This window comes from Chiloscyllium plagiosum, chromosome 34 (genome assembly GCF_004010195.1).
Source record: "Chiloscyllium plagiosum isolate BGI_BamShark_2017 chromosome 34, ASM401019v2, whole genome shotgun sequence".
Classification (NCBI taxonomy): domain Eukaryota; kingdom Metazoa; phylum Chordata; class Chondrichthyes; order Orectolobiformes; family Hemiscylliidae; genus Chiloscyllium; species Chiloscyllium plagiosum.
The window spans coordinates 35,616,330-35,633,438 of NC_057743.1; the positions used below are offsets into that span (position 1 = coordinate 35,616,330).

The 17,109-nt window shown below is 37.7% G+C and overlaps 1 protein-coding gene across 8 annotated transcripts in view; it reads right to left on the minus strand.

The window, feature by feature from the left end:
• rerea (arginine-glutamic acid dipeptide (RE) repeats a) overlaps positions 1–17,109 on the minus strand; it is a 558,826-nt gene that overhangs the window by 365,764 nt on the left and 175,953 nt on the right. For all 8 annotated transcript variants that reach the window (XR_006309302.1, XM_043676159.1, XM_043676158.1 and 5 more), the window contains exon 3: positions 15,504–15,574. Coding sequence is in view for 7 of the 8 variants with exons in the window: in XM_043676159.1 (XP_043532094.1) it covers positions 15,504–15,574 (71 nt within the window). In the remaining variant the exon portion in view is untranslated. The remainder of the gene's footprint in view (positions 1–15,503; positions 15,575–17,109) is intronic.

The following is a 17,109-nucleotide window of genomic DNA, read 5'->3' on the forward strand; positions in this document are numbered from 1 at the left end:
AATAGGGCTCCTCAAAGATCAGCAAGGTGGCCTTTGTGTGGAGCCACAGAAAATGGGGGAGATACTAAATGAGTATTTTGCATCAGTATTTACTGTGGAAAAGGATACGGAAGATACAAACTGTAGGGAAATAGATGGTGACATCTTGCAAAATGTCCAGATTACAGAGGAGGAAGTGCTGGATGTCTTGAAACGGTTAAAGGTGGATAAATCCCCAGGACCTGATCAGGTGTACCCGAGAACTCTGTGGGAAGCTAGAGAAGTGATTGGTGGGCCTCTTGCTGAGATATTTGTATTATCGATAGTCACAAGTAAAGTGCCGGAAGACTGGAGGTTGGCAAACGTGGTGCCACTGTTTAAGAAGGGCGGTAAAGACAAGCAGGAAACTACAGACCAGTGAACCTGACCACGGTGATGGGCAAGTTGTTGGAGGGAATCCTGAGCGACAGGATGTACATGTATTTGGTTCCCCATGGGAGACTGATTAGCAAGGTTAGATCTCATGGAATACAGGGAGAACTAGCCATTTGGATACAGAACTCGCTCAAAGGTAGAAGACAGAGGTGGTGGTGGAGGATTCTTTTTCACGCTGGAGGCCTGTGACCGGTGGAGTGCCACAACGATCAGTGCTGGGCCCTCTACTTTTTGTCATTTGCATAAATGATTTGGATGCAAGCATAAGAGGTACAGTTAGTAAGTTTGCAGATGACACCAAAATTGGAGGTGAAGTGGACAGCGAAGAGGGTTACCTCAGATTACAACAGGATCTGGACCAGATGGGCCAATGGAGTTTAATTCAGATAAATGCGAGGTGCTGCATTTTGGGAAAGCAAATCTTAGCAGGACTTATACACTTAATGGTAAGGTCCTAGGAAACATCTCTATGACTCTTATGACATGGCTTTCACCAGTTTTTAACGTTAGCAATATTGTTAAGTGAGATTTTACACAGTAATTCTTCAAACTCACTGATTTCAAAATTGAGAGGACACAATAATTAGTCGACTACGATTTTCTGAGCAAAATTGTTCCAATCGCAGAATCGTTAAGCTGCCTGCACCAATGCATCAAATCAGCATCATTAGCTACTGTCAATCTTAAGCCTTTTCCCTATATCTTGCACACTACTTCAATCCAAATAATCATTCAATGCCCACTTGAATGCCTCAATTGAACTTTCCTCAATCACATTTCCAGGCAATGTATTTCATACTATAACTGCTCACTATGTGAAAAAGTTCTCTCTCACCTCGCCATTGCTTCTTTTGCACATCTCTTTGAAATTATGCTCTCTTGTTCTTAAAAACAGTTCTGAAGAGGAGTCACGGGATCCGAAATGTTGACTGATTTCTCTCCCCAGATGCTGCCAGACCTGTTGGGCTTTTTCCAGCAATTTGTTTTTGTGTCCTCTTGTTCTTGCTTCTTTTATGAGCAGAAATAGCTGATCTAATATATTCAGCCCACTCATGATTAATCAAACAATTTCATACATCACAACAGCCAATATTTAACCTTTTAGAGGCATAAATCTATTTCAGGGTTAAACTCTCATCAGTTACACATTGATCACTATTTGCTCATGACATTAGTTGCTCTGCTCCTACACTGATGGAAAAAAGCAGGGCCAGTACTGATGAGAGGTAACAGCATAAAGACAAAAGCTTCTGCAAATTGTTGCAACTTGTGGTTGATTGTCATGTACCTCAACAGTGGTCATCTCGTAATGGGACTATTGAGAATTGGCATTCGGAGCACCTTAAAAATGACAATTAGAAAAACATTATCTTTCTTGTTTCCTCAAAAAGGATTGGTGAGACTTAATTGCTAGCATTGCTATTAATATCACACCCAATTTTAAAGATTAAGAAAAATGGTAATTTCAATAACCCTAACCAATACCAAAAACTCAAAATAAATGTTTAAATTGCGAATGTCAAGACTTTACTCATTCTTTAAAACATTTAAAAGTCAAAACAATTCATTAACTTAAAAAACTCAGCCAACAACACAGCTGAAGCCTGATAAATGAGCAATTGATTTGCCAAAAAATTAACGCCTAGATCAAGGCTATTAATTCCAAATAAAAACAACCAGTTATAAAGCTTTTATATTGCAATCTATTTAATCACTCAGTCTGAACAGAAATAGAAAACATTTAAAAGCTATTTTATACATTAGGGAATAGATGAAATTCAAACATGGACTAACTATTTAGTCTTGGACAGGAAAATAAAGGGGGAACGTTTATATATGATACAAATGAATGATTAATGGGTTTGGCACATTAGAATTCCAGGCTTAGATCAGCAGTCTGTTTGATCAGTAATGCATGTACCTGAGGTTGAAAGTACAGCCAATGCACACTACAAGCCACTTGTCAGGAACAAAAAGACAAAGCATGTCTTTTAATTTAATATAACTGAATTAATATTGAATACGTAATGCTTTATTGCATTACCAAAGCACTGAGCTGAGAATTCAACCACTCTCAATAAATGCAAATCTTGTAGAATGTGTCCCCCTCAAAACACTCCTCTCCTTAAGGTATTGACTTGCACTAGGATAATGCAGCACAATACCGGCACCCCTCCACGGTGATAACCAGTCTACAAAGTGAACAGCAGTGTGATATTCAAGCACAGATGCTATTGCAGCCTAAATCAATCCTGCCTTCATCCATCATTCACGTTGTACTTTTTCCAAAAGCACACACCAGCCTATAATTACAAGAAAGCCTGAGCAATTAACATAGGATCAAGTCTTTTTCTTTGACAAAGCATCTACCAAAGGTCACAAGAATTTATTTCACTTGGGTTGCACCTCAATGACTGGAAGGGTGCTATGAAACTTCAGAACTCAGGAGTGGCAGTCACTCTTGCAGTAATGCTGCATACTGAAATTTAAATATCCTTCCTCTGCTTGCTGAATGGTTGCATTAAACAGCGGATCTTTGAACCATTGGCTAAAACCATTCCACTTTATTTAGAAATGAACACCTGGTAAAGAAATAGTTATGTATTCAACTGCACAACAAACGTCTGTCAAGATTCAAAATGCACACCATAAAAGAGTAAATTCACTTTTAGGAAGGTCAGGCTCTCAGTGCCAATAAGTTGGCCTATAAAACTTCTCGATATTAAATGTATTCTATTACTAAGAAAATGTCAAAAGTGTGACCTTCGAGCAGAGGAGTTACATGTGAAAAACTCAAGCCCCAAATTCTCATGAAATTATATGCATTTGAATGAATTTCAGCTACCATCTGAAGTGCTGAATGCAGATTTCCAGATCACACCCTTAAATCTTGAAAGGAAGAGTTCTCAAAACCAATTTTGTTTTTGATGAGAAACAAAAGAAACAGACACAGATTTTCATACTGTCTCAACTGGAATACAGTGAGAAGATTAACATTACTATCTGAATCCAAGTAGCCCCAACCCCAAATGTGATGCTTTTAAACAAACATTTTAAACTTTAACAAAGCATGTCAATCAGTCTTAGAACTAGGTTGAAGCATTTTCAAAATTATCGAAAAGGATACATCAACCCAACACAATAAAATTATGTTCTTCTTCAGTGAAATCTTGCTGTTCTGCACGAATGAATAACTTGCACTGTAGTGCATTTAAATAAACAGCCCAAAACATGAGCAAGCAGAAGAGAGATTAAATTAAAGATAATGATTTCATGACGGCTGACAAAAAGCCCAAAGAGACAAACTTAAGGGTTTTTTTTAAAAAAAAATCAGGATAAGTGGAGAAGCGAAGATGCAATGGAAGAGAACTATGGATCATCTGTCCAGCTGGCTTAAAGCTTGACAGCAGACAGTGTGTAAATAAAGTGAAGAAGAATTGCAAAGAGGCAGAAAGAGGTGAAGCAAAGAAGAAATTTAAACAAAAAGATGAGAATTTTAATTTACAATAACTACAAGACCAGAAGCCAATGCAGGTCAGTTAAAATTAAAGTCATGGAGGTGCCGGTGATGGACTGGTGTGTACAAAAGTTAAAAAATCACACAATACCAGGTTTAGTCCAACGGGTTTTATTGGAAACACTAGCTTTCAGATTGCTTCAACCACCTGATTAAGGAGCAGCAGTCCAAAAGCTTGTGCTTTCAAATAAACCTGTTAGACCATAACCCGGTGGTGTGTGATTTTTAAAATAATAGTAATTGCAAATAGTACAGGAGACTGAGAGTAAACAGAGTTTTACATATACCAAAATTAATAGAAGTTGGGAGGCTGGCCAAGAAAGCATAGGAATAATAGAATGATGGTTATGATGAAGATTTCAGAAACTTATGGACTAAGACAAAGGTAGAATACTAAAATAGTGCTATCTCCAAGCTAACCTTGAACTTAAAATGTTCATAACTTACAAATATATCAAATGATGGTCTCTCTCATCACCTGGTTCTTCTATCATATGCTGAATTTAACACCTAAGCAGTATGAACAGTTTGGAATCACTACCAAATGTGAATCGTAGAAACAGTTCAGATTTGATATTTCTTCCAAAATTAAGCAAAGCTTTGGATTTAACAAGTAATGAACCATTAAATGTACATTCAGGCAATTAGCTGTTGTCAACAACTAAAATTTAAAGGGAATGACTGAAAATGAGGTGATGAAATTCAATTCTTATAATTTTGTTTTATTGTTGCACATGACTGTTTGGGAAAATTAGCTGGCATACTTCTTATAACTTCCTGATTTCATAAATGACACTCTATAAATGCAATTTTTCCTTTTAGTGATGGCCTTGAAATACATGACCCCAGTGAAATAAAAAATCTTGCAACTTATATTGTAGACGTTGACTAAATATGAAAACATGAGATGTTTGTGATTAATAAATCTTCATATTGGTTCGTTCTACTCAAAAATGTTTGCTTCCAAGTGTGGTAATTCAAGAATCTGATTTCAATTTTCTTTATATAGCTGAAGGACTCCATATGGACCAAATCATATAAAGTAAACCGAAATTAAATGTGGGAGATAGACATTTCAAGGTGACAACCACTGAATCCTTGATCAGTCAGCTACTGCTTTCACTCAAAACGTTAGTTCAATTAACAACCAGACATTCCATCTTCTAATCAGACAAAAAAAACCGCGGTTAGAAAAACTGCCTGGAAACTTAAAGCTTTGAAGTGCAATTTGTATTGTATATAGAGTTGACGAGCACCAAAATGAAATAAAACCATCAAGCATATACTGTCCAGAGAAGACCTGACAGACACAGATGTGCTCATGGAGCATCTCTCAAGTGTTCTCTGGACGTTATTTCACATAATGTATTAAGACAATACATGTGTAATATATATATATATATATGTGTGTGCTCGAACTTATGGTGTGATATATCCGGCATCGACAAACTTACATTAATTTCTAAACCTTGGAAGCTGGCAGCACTCTCAACAAGAAAGAAAAGCTAGTTATGTTGCACTTTTCACAACTACCAGACATCGAAAAGCACTTTACAGCCAATAAAGTACTTCTTGAAGCATAGGCATTGGATTAACTTCGGAAACATGGCAGCCATTGTGTACCAAATGACTACGAATAACTATCTGATAACAACTATCTCATCAGTTTTTGTGATGCTGATCACAGGATAAATATTGACTTGAACAATGGTATACCTTCCCGGCTCTTCTTCAAAATAATGGGATCTTTCACATCTATCAGAGCAGCTAGATGCGACTTTGGTTCATCTCATCTAAAAGGAAGTATCTAAAACAGCAGAGTGCTTCCTCAGTAATGCAGTGGAATATCAAACTTGATTTTTCACACAATAACCATAATGACTTCAATTTCTAGAAATAAAATTATAATTGAATACTGCTGCCTTCCACTGAGAATTTATTTAAATACAAATAGAATTGATTTTTTTTCAAATGGCTCAATGACTTAATTCAGCAAATGGCTGAGTTACTCTGGACCAAAAATGTTTTGATACTGGTGTCAGCTTGAGTGGTGGTGAATGCAGCAAATATCTTTGAATCGAATAGTGAAAAAAATGATCCGAATAATTATTCTGATTTGCTATCCAGCAACATCTGTTGGAAATAAACATTTAAAAAGGACAATCAAGGAGGAGATATCTTTGGAGCCAAACAACTTTGAACTCACCAAGCATCTTTTTTAGTTCATTCAGCAAAAGCAGCACTCTACAATTAACAGATATGCAAAAGGGTACTTAAGGTAACTTAGTGACATATTGGCCTCTGACTGCACAGCTAATGCTCGTCACTTGCTTAACATTAGATTCTAACAGTTAAACATAAACTGAGGGGAACAGCCATTTCCAATATCTAGTATATTAGTTGTATCGCTGTTCAAACTTAAAAAGTTTTCTCAACTGAATCAAAAGTGAACTTTTTTCTTCATTTCCTTTTTCTCATTTCACATTGATAAAGCTTTGACTCTCCTCAAGAGATATTGTTGCATGGCTTAAGGTTCCCTCTATACCTAATTCAATTAATTAGTCTTCTATACTTTTTGGTGACAAGTAACAAAAGCAATTTGACTATAAGCAGCTGTACAATATTGCCCCATATTTTTCATAAGACAAAGCCAGCATTTCTTACCCATTTCTAAATAAGCTTGGAGGAGATCAGTCCCCACATGAGCTAAATATGCACATTTAGTAGGTTATGCTGAGTAATTGAAAAGCCGCCAAAATATTGGTCAATTTCCTAACCTAAAGGAGTCAGGCCAACCCAGCACCTTCATCAGAAGTCAAAAGTAACTTAATCTTAACATGGAGATTGGGATGTGTATATCATTTTGTAACTACTTGCCCAACAGCTTGACAAAGAAAAACACTTCATCTTTTCTAGGCTACTTTCTCCCAAAGATCATTCAAGCAACCTGAAGGCAGGAAACCTATGTCACAACTTAGAAGCAGCCACTAAATTTGGCAAAATGAGTGCGACTCCGTTATTTGCATTCCCACATCTCTCTCCTTTGAGCAACATCCTTTCCATCGAAACATCTAAGTTCTAACATGCACATGCCACCATCCTGGTTTTGTGGAGTAGTTCAACATGGCTAAAGAAATAACTCGTAGTTAATGACAGATCATCTTATTCCTTCAACATCAACTGGATTTAGGTGCCGGTAAAAGCCAAGACAAATCTGTGCGATAGCAGCCTTCAATGAGAATGCAGTTTTGTATATTTTATCCCTTTGGTCTCCTAGGATGATTATTTTTCCATCTGCTTAATTATTCCAATGATTTTTCAAAGACAAGAAACATGCAAATCAGCTCCTTACAAAGAGGAACAATTTGAATATAAAATGGAAAATATTTTAAATTGCTCTCTCATCAACTCAGCAAATTCTCACTTCATTTTTTAAAACTGGGTAATTCATCACAAACCCTGAAAGCTCAATTCAAACTACATGAAGATTTAAGTCCACTTAGTTATATATTTGATATAGGAACATATGATAGCTACATTTCCTCATGATTTTAGTTCATTTCAGTTCTATTTTAAATATTATTTTGTAGAGTTTTGAGAAGTGTAATATTACTTTATAGAGTTTTGACAATGTAATACACAAATTAAATCTTATAGCACAAGCACTGAGGCACGTCGGCAGTGTTAAGGGTAACTAATTATAACAAAACTATGTAATAATCTGTACTCCACAGAAATACCAAATACATTAGTGAATCATTTATATTTAGAAAATCATCAATGCCCATTTTTGATTATCATTATAGATTAGTACACAATAATCATCTTTGATTTCTCGGTCTTTGAGGTTTGCATGCAATAGGTAGCCATGAGCAGCAAGAAAATCCTAAACTGAATTTATCAACAATATAGTTACTAGATTAGATTAGATTAGATTAGATTAGATTACTTACAGTGTGGAAACAGGCCCTTCGGCCCAACAAGTCCACACCGACCCGCCGAAGCGCAACCCACCCAGACCCATTTACCCCTGCACCTAACACTACAGGCAATTTAGCATGGCCAATTCACCTAACCTGCACATTTTTGGAGTGGGGGAGGAAACCGGAGCACCCGGAGGAAACCCACGCAGACATGGGGAGAATGTGCAAACTCCACACAGTTGGTCGCCTGAGGCGGGAATTGAACCCGGGTCTCTGGCGCTGTGAGGCAGCAGTGCTAACCACTGTGCCACCGTGCCACCCACGACAATATATAATGCAACTTTTTTTACTGCAATGTACAATGGAATTAAAATGTAGCAATTCCCTTCATCAGCTTAGCTTCCAAATTTTCAAGACAAGCGAATAATTAGACTTCTTCTTTCCTTCTTTTATAAATAACACAGCAATGTTTCCTGTGTAAAAATCTTTTACAATGCATACTATAAAGCACACACACAGGGAATATCTTAAGTGTAGAAATGACCCCACAAGCAAGGTAAACCTACCAACTCCAGTGACTTTCAGCGCTCCTTCTAGTTTAGCATTCTCAAATAACCTGCTTTTGGAAGACTAACACAAAGTAAATGAGGCTCTACTAGTCATGAATATGGCCAAAAACATCTGTATATCACATGGGTCAGCTGTAAACTTTCCCATGCTTCACCTGACTATGCTGAAAGCTATTTGGTTGAGCTGAAAATGATATTTATTGCCTATTTAGCTCAAACTAAAACAAACAGAAGTAGAATGTAGAGACAGCTTGGGTGGGTTGCTTCATCTTAACCTCGACAATATATAATGCAACTTTTTTTACTGCAACGTACAATAGAATAAAAATGTAGCAATTCCCTTCATCAGCTTAGCTTCCAAATTTTCAAAGCTTCGTTGCATCGTGATGGTAGCACAGAAAGCTTGGACCCTGTGTACTTCAGCCTTCTGCTCCAATTATTAAAGTGGTTTTCTTTTAATATATTAATCTACTAGCGAGGATGCAATTAATATTTTGTGCAACTGTTGGTTGTATCATATGGCCAAAAATTTGTGATCTCCAGTAAATGGCATTTTTACACACTGATGTGACAAGTATAAATCTGAGAGAAACTAGTACCCAGAGCACATTACATGCCACAGCTAGCAAAGAACGCATAGTATTTAATATTTATTATTGAACCTCAGTGGACAAACTACAGCTTTGTACTCTACACGTGTATCTCAGAACACTGTTTAAATGATTTACTAGAAGTAAATTAGTACAGATGAAAATGAGGTCTAAATGACAATGTTCAAACTGGTTTCTGAAGGTTATAATACTCTTATCTAAAACATTGGAATTTTGCAGTTAAGAAAGTACTGCAGTCTTGATATTATCATTGGTAACATTATTTCAAAGTAACCTTCCATAACCTTCATGAAACAAGTTATAACAAATATACTGATGACGCAACAAAATGAAGCAAATAGCTACTGGTCTTCAGTTTATATTCAGACCTGGTCTTGCAACAATGAATAATATGACTTTCATTTTAGTCCAAGGATTTATAAATAAAAAGAATTCTAGTACTCCCTACCAGGAACCTAGGAGATACAAATTGGCAACTCCAGGAATATTCCCAATTTAATAAACTGATTCTTTTTATTGTTCAAGGATGGGAGTGACAGTGGCTGGGTCAGCATTTCTTTTCCATCCCAAGTAGTCATTGAGAGGGTGGTAGTGAGCTACCTTCATGAACCTCTGCACTTTGTGTGGTGTAGGGACACCACAGTGCTATCAGGAAAAGAGTTCCAGGATTTGTCCCAGCAATAATGAAAGAATGGCAATAAAGTTCTATGTCAGGATGATGTGGCTGAGAGGTCATGTGTTTTCATGCATTTGTTGCCCTTGTCCTTCTAGGTGGTAGAGGTCACGGGTTTAGAAGGTGCAGAGAAAAAAAAATCCAATCCAATAGTAAAAGAAAATGGGGACAAACAGGTCATTATCAAGTTGGCATGCCCTAACTTGCAGACTGCCGTTGATCTGGGTTGGCTCCTCAGCTATTTACAATCAGTTTCAATGATTTGGGATGAGAGGGCTAATAACACCAAGACAGGTAGAAAGTCATGAAAAGGGCTAAAGAGGTCAACAAGAGACAGACAGGCATGTTGGTAAAAATGTGGCGGTTAGAGTGTAGCATATGTAAATATGAACTTGTCCCCTTTAACAGGATGAATAGAAAAGCAGCAAGCTATTTATATAAAGGGAGACTGCATGACTCTGGTATAGAGGCATGTTGGCGTCCTGGTACATTAATCATAAAACATTAATATATGCAGATATAGCATGCGATTAAGAGGGCAAATGAAATGTTGGTGTTTCATGTAAAGGGTGGTTTGTTATACCAGTATGGGGCCTTCGTGAGACCACATCTGGAGTGCTGTGTACAGTCTTGGTCTCCGATTTGAAAAAGGGCATAATTGTTTGGAGAACATTCACTCAATTCATTCCTGGGATCAAGGGCTCATGTTATGCACTCCTGAACAGAATAAGCCAATGGAAAACATACTGGAATTCAAAAGAATGACAATGGTTTTATTGAAATGTAAATCAGATTAACATTAATCAAATAGAAAATCTGAGGAGAGGGATACCTGGAAAATGCTTCCTTTTGTGGGCAAGACGAGAACTCAACACAGTTTAAATCAAGAAGTTTCTCATTTTAAGGCAGAGATAAGGAAACATTCTCTCTTTCAGGGGGAAGTGAGGTCTGCAGATGCTGGAGATCAAAGTTGAAACTTTATTGCTGGAACAGCACAGCAGAAATCAAGAAGTTTCTCATTTTAAGGCAGAGATAAGGAAACATTCTCTCTTTCAGGGGGCCAATAGGCTGCAGAATTTTCTCATCCAGAAAGAAGTGGAAGCTGGGTTATTGAGTTAATTTGATCGGCAAGGTAGCTGAGGTAAAGGTGGGGCAGACAGGAAAGTAGAGTGAAGATCATAATGACATCAGCCCATCAAATACCCAAATCCTTTTGTAAGTTCTATGCCCCTATTCAAATCAACTACTGAAACCAGGGTAAACAGCAGGAACTGTGGTTTGTCTGCTTGGTTTATTTTTAACTCTTGACTTTTTTCACTAACTGATATGTCTCATTCAGAGTCCAACAAGAAGCATCTGCCCCAGGCTTCAGGAAATGCTGTTATGTTTTAAAACCAGCTGTTGAAACAACAACTATATTAGACCTGTCTTTCCCACTCCCACTGCTACACCAATGCTTCTGCAGTAATCCTTAGGGGGCCCTCCCTTTCCTCTTCTACCTGCTGGGCTATTTCTTGATAACAATTTTGCAATATAAAGCATTAGTTTTCACAGTTGCATTGATGACTTCTATTTCACTACACCAGCACAATTCCATGATTTGTTGCTAATTATCAGACTGTTTATCCAACATTTTGAGCTGGATCAGCAGATTTCACCTCCAAATAACATTGTAATGCCTTCGTTCCCTGCTACAAACTCCATTCCTTAGTTACTTACTTTTTTTCTGTTCCTGACAAATGCCTGAGGATAAATGAAACCGTTCACAGCCTTGATATCATATTTGAACCATACAGGTTGTACACTTGGTCATACTAAATTGCCCATAGTGTTAGGTAAGGGGTAAATGTAGGGGTATGGGTGGGTTTCGCTTCGGCGGGTCGGTGTGGACTTGTTGGGCCGAAGGGCCTGTTTCCACACTGTAATCTAATCTAATCTAATCTAATCTAATCTAGGTGCTAGCACTAAGTTTGCCTATTCCCTCCTTCAGAACATTGATACTCAGAGCATCTCCCCTCAGTTTGCCTAATCTGAAATTCTCATTTAGAATCAGAGAGATGTACAGCAAGGAAACAGACCCTTCAGTTCAACTAGTCCATGCCGACCAGATATCCTAACCTAACCTAGACCCATTTTCCAGCACTTGGCCCATATCCTCCTAAACCCTTCCTATTCATATACCCATCTAGGTGCCTCTTAAATGCTGCAATTGTACTATCCTCCATCACTTCCACTGGCAGTTCATTCCATACACACACCACCCTCTGAAAGAGTTGCCCCTTAGGTCCCTTTTATATCTTTCCCCTCTCACCCTAAACCTATGCTCTCTAGTTCTGGACTCCCACCCCCCGCTCCACCCCACAGAAAATACTTTGTCTATTTATCCTATCCATGCCCCTCATAATTTTATAAATTTCTATAAGGTCACCCCTCAGCGTCCGATGTTCCAGGGAAAAACAGCCCCAACCTAATTCAGCATCTCCCTATTGCTCAAATCCTCCAACCCTGGCAACATCCTTGTAGATCTTTTCTGAACCCTTTCAAGTTTCACAATATCCTTCAGATAGGAAGGAGACCAGAATTTCATGCACTATTCCAAAAGTGGCCTAACCAATGGCCTGTATAGCTACAACATGACCTCCCAACTCATATATGCAATGCTCTGACCAATAAAGGAAAGTATACCAAACGCCTTCTTCACTATCCTATCTACCTGCGACTCTACGTTCAAGGAACCATGAATCTGCACTCCAAGGTCTCTTTGTTCAGCAACACTTCCCAGGACCTTACCATCATCAAGTGTACAAGTTCTGCTCTGATTTGCTTTTCCAAAATGCAGCACCTCGCATTTATTTAAAATTAAATTCCATCTACCACTCCTCAGCCCATTAGCCCATCTGATCAAAATCCCATTATACTCTGAGGTAACCTTCGCTGTTCATCACATCTCCAATTTTGGGGTCATCTGCAAATTTACTAACTATACCTCCTATGTTCACATCCAAATCATATATATAAATATCAAAAGTAGTGGACCCTGCACTGATCCATGTGGCACTCCACTGATTACAGGCTTCCAGTCTGAAAAGCAACCCTCCATCGCCACCCTCTGTCTTCTACCTTCGAGCCAGTTCTGTATCCAAATGGCTATTTCTCCCTATATTCCAGGACCTCTAATCTTGCTCATTACTTCTGAAATTGGCTATTTAATGGCACTTCCGACCAGTCTTTTACGATCAACCTATTGTAAACCTGAGGTTGTCTCAAGCTCTAGTATCTTTATTCACCCATTTCTCAACCGCATGCTACTTTTCTTTACCCTCCATCTTGTGTTCACTAACCTAAACGGACACCTGGTAAGGCAGCACTTCAATTTTAAAAATATCATTCTTGTTTTCAAATCCGTTCATGAATCTATGCAGTTTGCCACACCTCACTCCATTTCACAAGGCTCCTCAAAGTTCAGTCCTTCAGCTACACCTTCAGCCAGGTACCTTATTTTATGCTCAGCATTCAATGTCATGTTCTTTTTAAAACATTCGATCAGGTGTTTCACTGTTTAGAAGGTTACTACCACTGGTAAGAAGTTAAATGATCAATGCTTTCTTATTCACCATCACCTTAAGCTTTCAAAACCATCTGCACAACAAAATGATTTTATGCTTCCAGAAATCATTGGTCAAATGTTAATGGAAGATATTAACCTGAACAAAAGTCACAATGCAACATATAGAAAATATTTTAGAAGCTCTTAATGTGAGGATATAATAGATCTACAGAAAAATGGTCCTTATACATCTAGTGAAATTTAAGAGCATACTAAGCAATTTTAAATGTAAGCATAATTTCTGGTATCACTGATCTTGCACTTCATTATTTCAATGTGTCTTTCTATAGTTTTTCCTAGCTTTACTAGAGCACATTTGATCCCTTAACCTCAAAATGCAATACGCAGAGCCTTTCAAATCATCTCAAAAATTTCTACTTCATAGAGTAGAAGTTTTGCTTGTCTGTATAGGGTCTTTTAACTTCATTAGCTGCTGTCTTAGTGTGTTGGTGGGTTTGTGGGTTATCATGATGCCAAGAGGTCCCAGCAGTCTGGCAGTCATTTCCGAGATGTTTTTGACGCAAAGGAGAGTGGCTAAGGTTTCTGAATGTGTTGTAGCTACTTGTTGGGGTTTGTTGCTGAGAAATCGGCGAACTGTGTTCACTGGGTACCCGTTCTTTTTGAATACACTGTATAGGTGATTTTCCTCTGTTCTGCATGGTTCCTCTGTGCTGCAGCGTGTGGTGACTCGTTGAAATAATGTTCTAATGCAGCATTGTTTATGGGTGTTCGGATGGTTGCTTCTGGAGTTCAGTTTATGGTCCATTTGTGTTGTTTTCCTGTAGACACTGGTTTGAAGATTCCCATTGGCTGGTTGCTCTACTGCGACATCTAGGAATGGCAGTTTATTGTTGTTTTCCTCCTCTTTAGTGATTTTTTTTGCCAGTGAGGGTATTATTGGTGGTCTTGAACAAAACGAATGTAATTTACAAAATACCTTGCAAGAACTGTAACAAACACTACATTGGACAAACAAGCAGAAAACTAGCCACCAGGATACATGAACATCAATGAGCCACAAAAGACATGACCTACTGTCACTAGTATCCTTACATACAGATGAGGGAGAACACTTTGACTGGGACAACACATCCATCCTTGGACAAGCCAAATAGAGACATGCACAGGAATTCCTAGAAGCACGGCACTCCAACCAGAATGCTATCAACAAGCACATTCACTTGAATCCCAATTACCACCCCTGAGAAAAAGAACAGGAAATGACATCACCACAGGCAATGGCATCACGATTAAAATGACATTACCAACCCAAGGAAATCTGAACACAAAGAAAAAGCGGGCCATACCACCAGCACTTCATCTGGAGGCTCACTGATGTTACCTAGTACGGTGATGAACCGTGTAAAAATGAACCTTCCAGTTCAGCGAGCAAACCTACATCCAGAACCTCAACTTAAGATACAAATCTTCTCAAAACTTGCCAACCAGATTATTTTTATCGTGATGACAAAATTACAATGTGATAGTATTCCTGTAGCAGTTAAGACTAATTGACATATTGTCAATGCTGGTAATTATCACAACTTGAATAGGAATCAATGTCAGTGAAGTTTATCAATAGTAACACTGGTTCAGCACTATTGGAAAATAACACTACATATTCAATGGCTTTCAAAAGATGTCTGGTCACAATGCAAAATCATACAAAACTTCCTACTGAAAGGTTTTCCATGGGAAATCTCCAGCATACAGTATATCACATCAAGCTTAGTGTTTACAATCATATGTTTTGATTAACTACTTGCCAATAACCCTTAGCATCCCCACACCAGTTGTCAGAACTGGAACAGTAGAGATTAAAACATTCATTTTTTTTTAAACTCCGCACTACAATCCAGTCATTCCTGCTGGAAAGTAGACATTTACAGTAGCGGAGGATGTATTCAGGTTCACTTCTGTCAATTTTCCTTGCTACCACACCTCAATAAATAAAGAGAGCGCATGGTTTTATTACATATGTTTTGAATCAGAGGGTATAAGACTGCATACATCATCATTTTCTAAACACAAACAGAATAACAACGTGCAATTTGAGACAAGCCCTGGAAAAAGATAAAAATTGCTGCAAAAAATTGTGTAACATTCAAACAAATTAACAGCACAGAAGCGCAGATGATTCAGAATAGGAAGCAGAGACTTAATCTTGCACATCTGAATTTGACACTCACCAGTTTGAATTCTTGGATACTGCAGATAAAGTAAGGTGTGTTGGGGCGACGACTCTCTATATAAACACAATCTGATGAGAAAAGGAAAACAGAGGATTAAATATACAACTTTCAAGGACAAAGAGAAGCATTGCAAACACTGAGGATACTTCTTGTGTGCTGCATGTTCAACAAGGCAAGGGAACTCAGCATGTGTGACATCTTTAATTTTCTAGATCAGTCATTCAAATCTGTGGACACATTTGACAGAGATTGTCGTTTTAGCAGGAAGGTAAGGCCAATTTTGTGCTGCAGGTTCATCTCAGAAACAACCAAAATATACTTCACATTGAATTTCAGCTGATTTTAAAGACTTTCAACTCATCAACCTAGGACAGAATAAAATCCAAGATAAGAATTCACATCTGCCAAAGGATCAAAGCTTTTCAGCAATGTAGATGGAAGCATAAAATTACAAAGACAAACTAAGAAATCAAATGATAAAAAACTAAAGCAAACAGATTTCAGCATAGTCAAACGTGACATCATTCACTTTTGGATCAAAAAATGGACTGGGCACAATACTTTCTAAATAGTGAAAGGATAGAAGCAATGGAAGACGTAAGAGTTTTAGGAAACCAAATACACTTGAAACAAAATCAGGAACTTGAAAAAGGAATAGAGAATTACAAATTCATGTTTGCAGATGGCTCCATGTTACAAGACACAGTAGATTATATAGATGGACTGAGGAAGTTCCAATTGCAGATTGAGAAAAATCACAAGTGCAAAAGGAATTAAGAATTGAGAAATCAGATATTCATGATAGATAGAAATGATAGAAGATTGAAGGGATTTGGAGTCCATATTTATAAATCACTAAAAGTTCAAATAAATAATCTAAAAGGCCACATCAATCTGGTCTGTCTCTCAACAAAAACACAGAGACAAAAGCTATGCTTTACTTGTACAGCAACTTGGTGCAATTCTATTAACAGAACTGTATCAGTTACAGTGCTGCAGTTCAAGATGGATAAACTGGCCTTGGAGAGGTGGAAGAATAAGAGATTTGTATTTATAAAGGGCCTCTTTGGGGGCTCAGGGTCTTCTCAAGTGCTCTGCAATGAAGTATTTGGGAGCTAAAATCACTTTGAACTCGGTCTTAAGAATCGAAGGACTACATAATGCACAAAGTAAGGTATGCCTCTGCAGTTGGTTATATTAAAACTACATGAAGGAAGTTTTGTTTATTAGTGTAAAGCATCAGTTTCCTACAAAATGGTGCTTAGTCAATAACTTGGCAACAACAAAAATCTTGAAATTTGAAATCTTGTGACATTACTTCAACTGGAAGATTGAATTTTTTTTATGCAAGGTATTCCACTCTACAGGGATCTTCAACAATACCACAAAACAATTAAATGTTTTACATTACATTGAAGAACACACAATTTTTTTTTAACATCACTTAAAATGCAAGATGACACCAGAGCCAATAACTTGCATGTTGCAAGGCACAACCAGTATGCTTTCAAGCCTAGACCACAGGGTTTTTAATGCATATAAAACTTAAAGGGTATAATATTTCTTACGATGATTACAAATGTAAGGGAAGCCATATTTAATT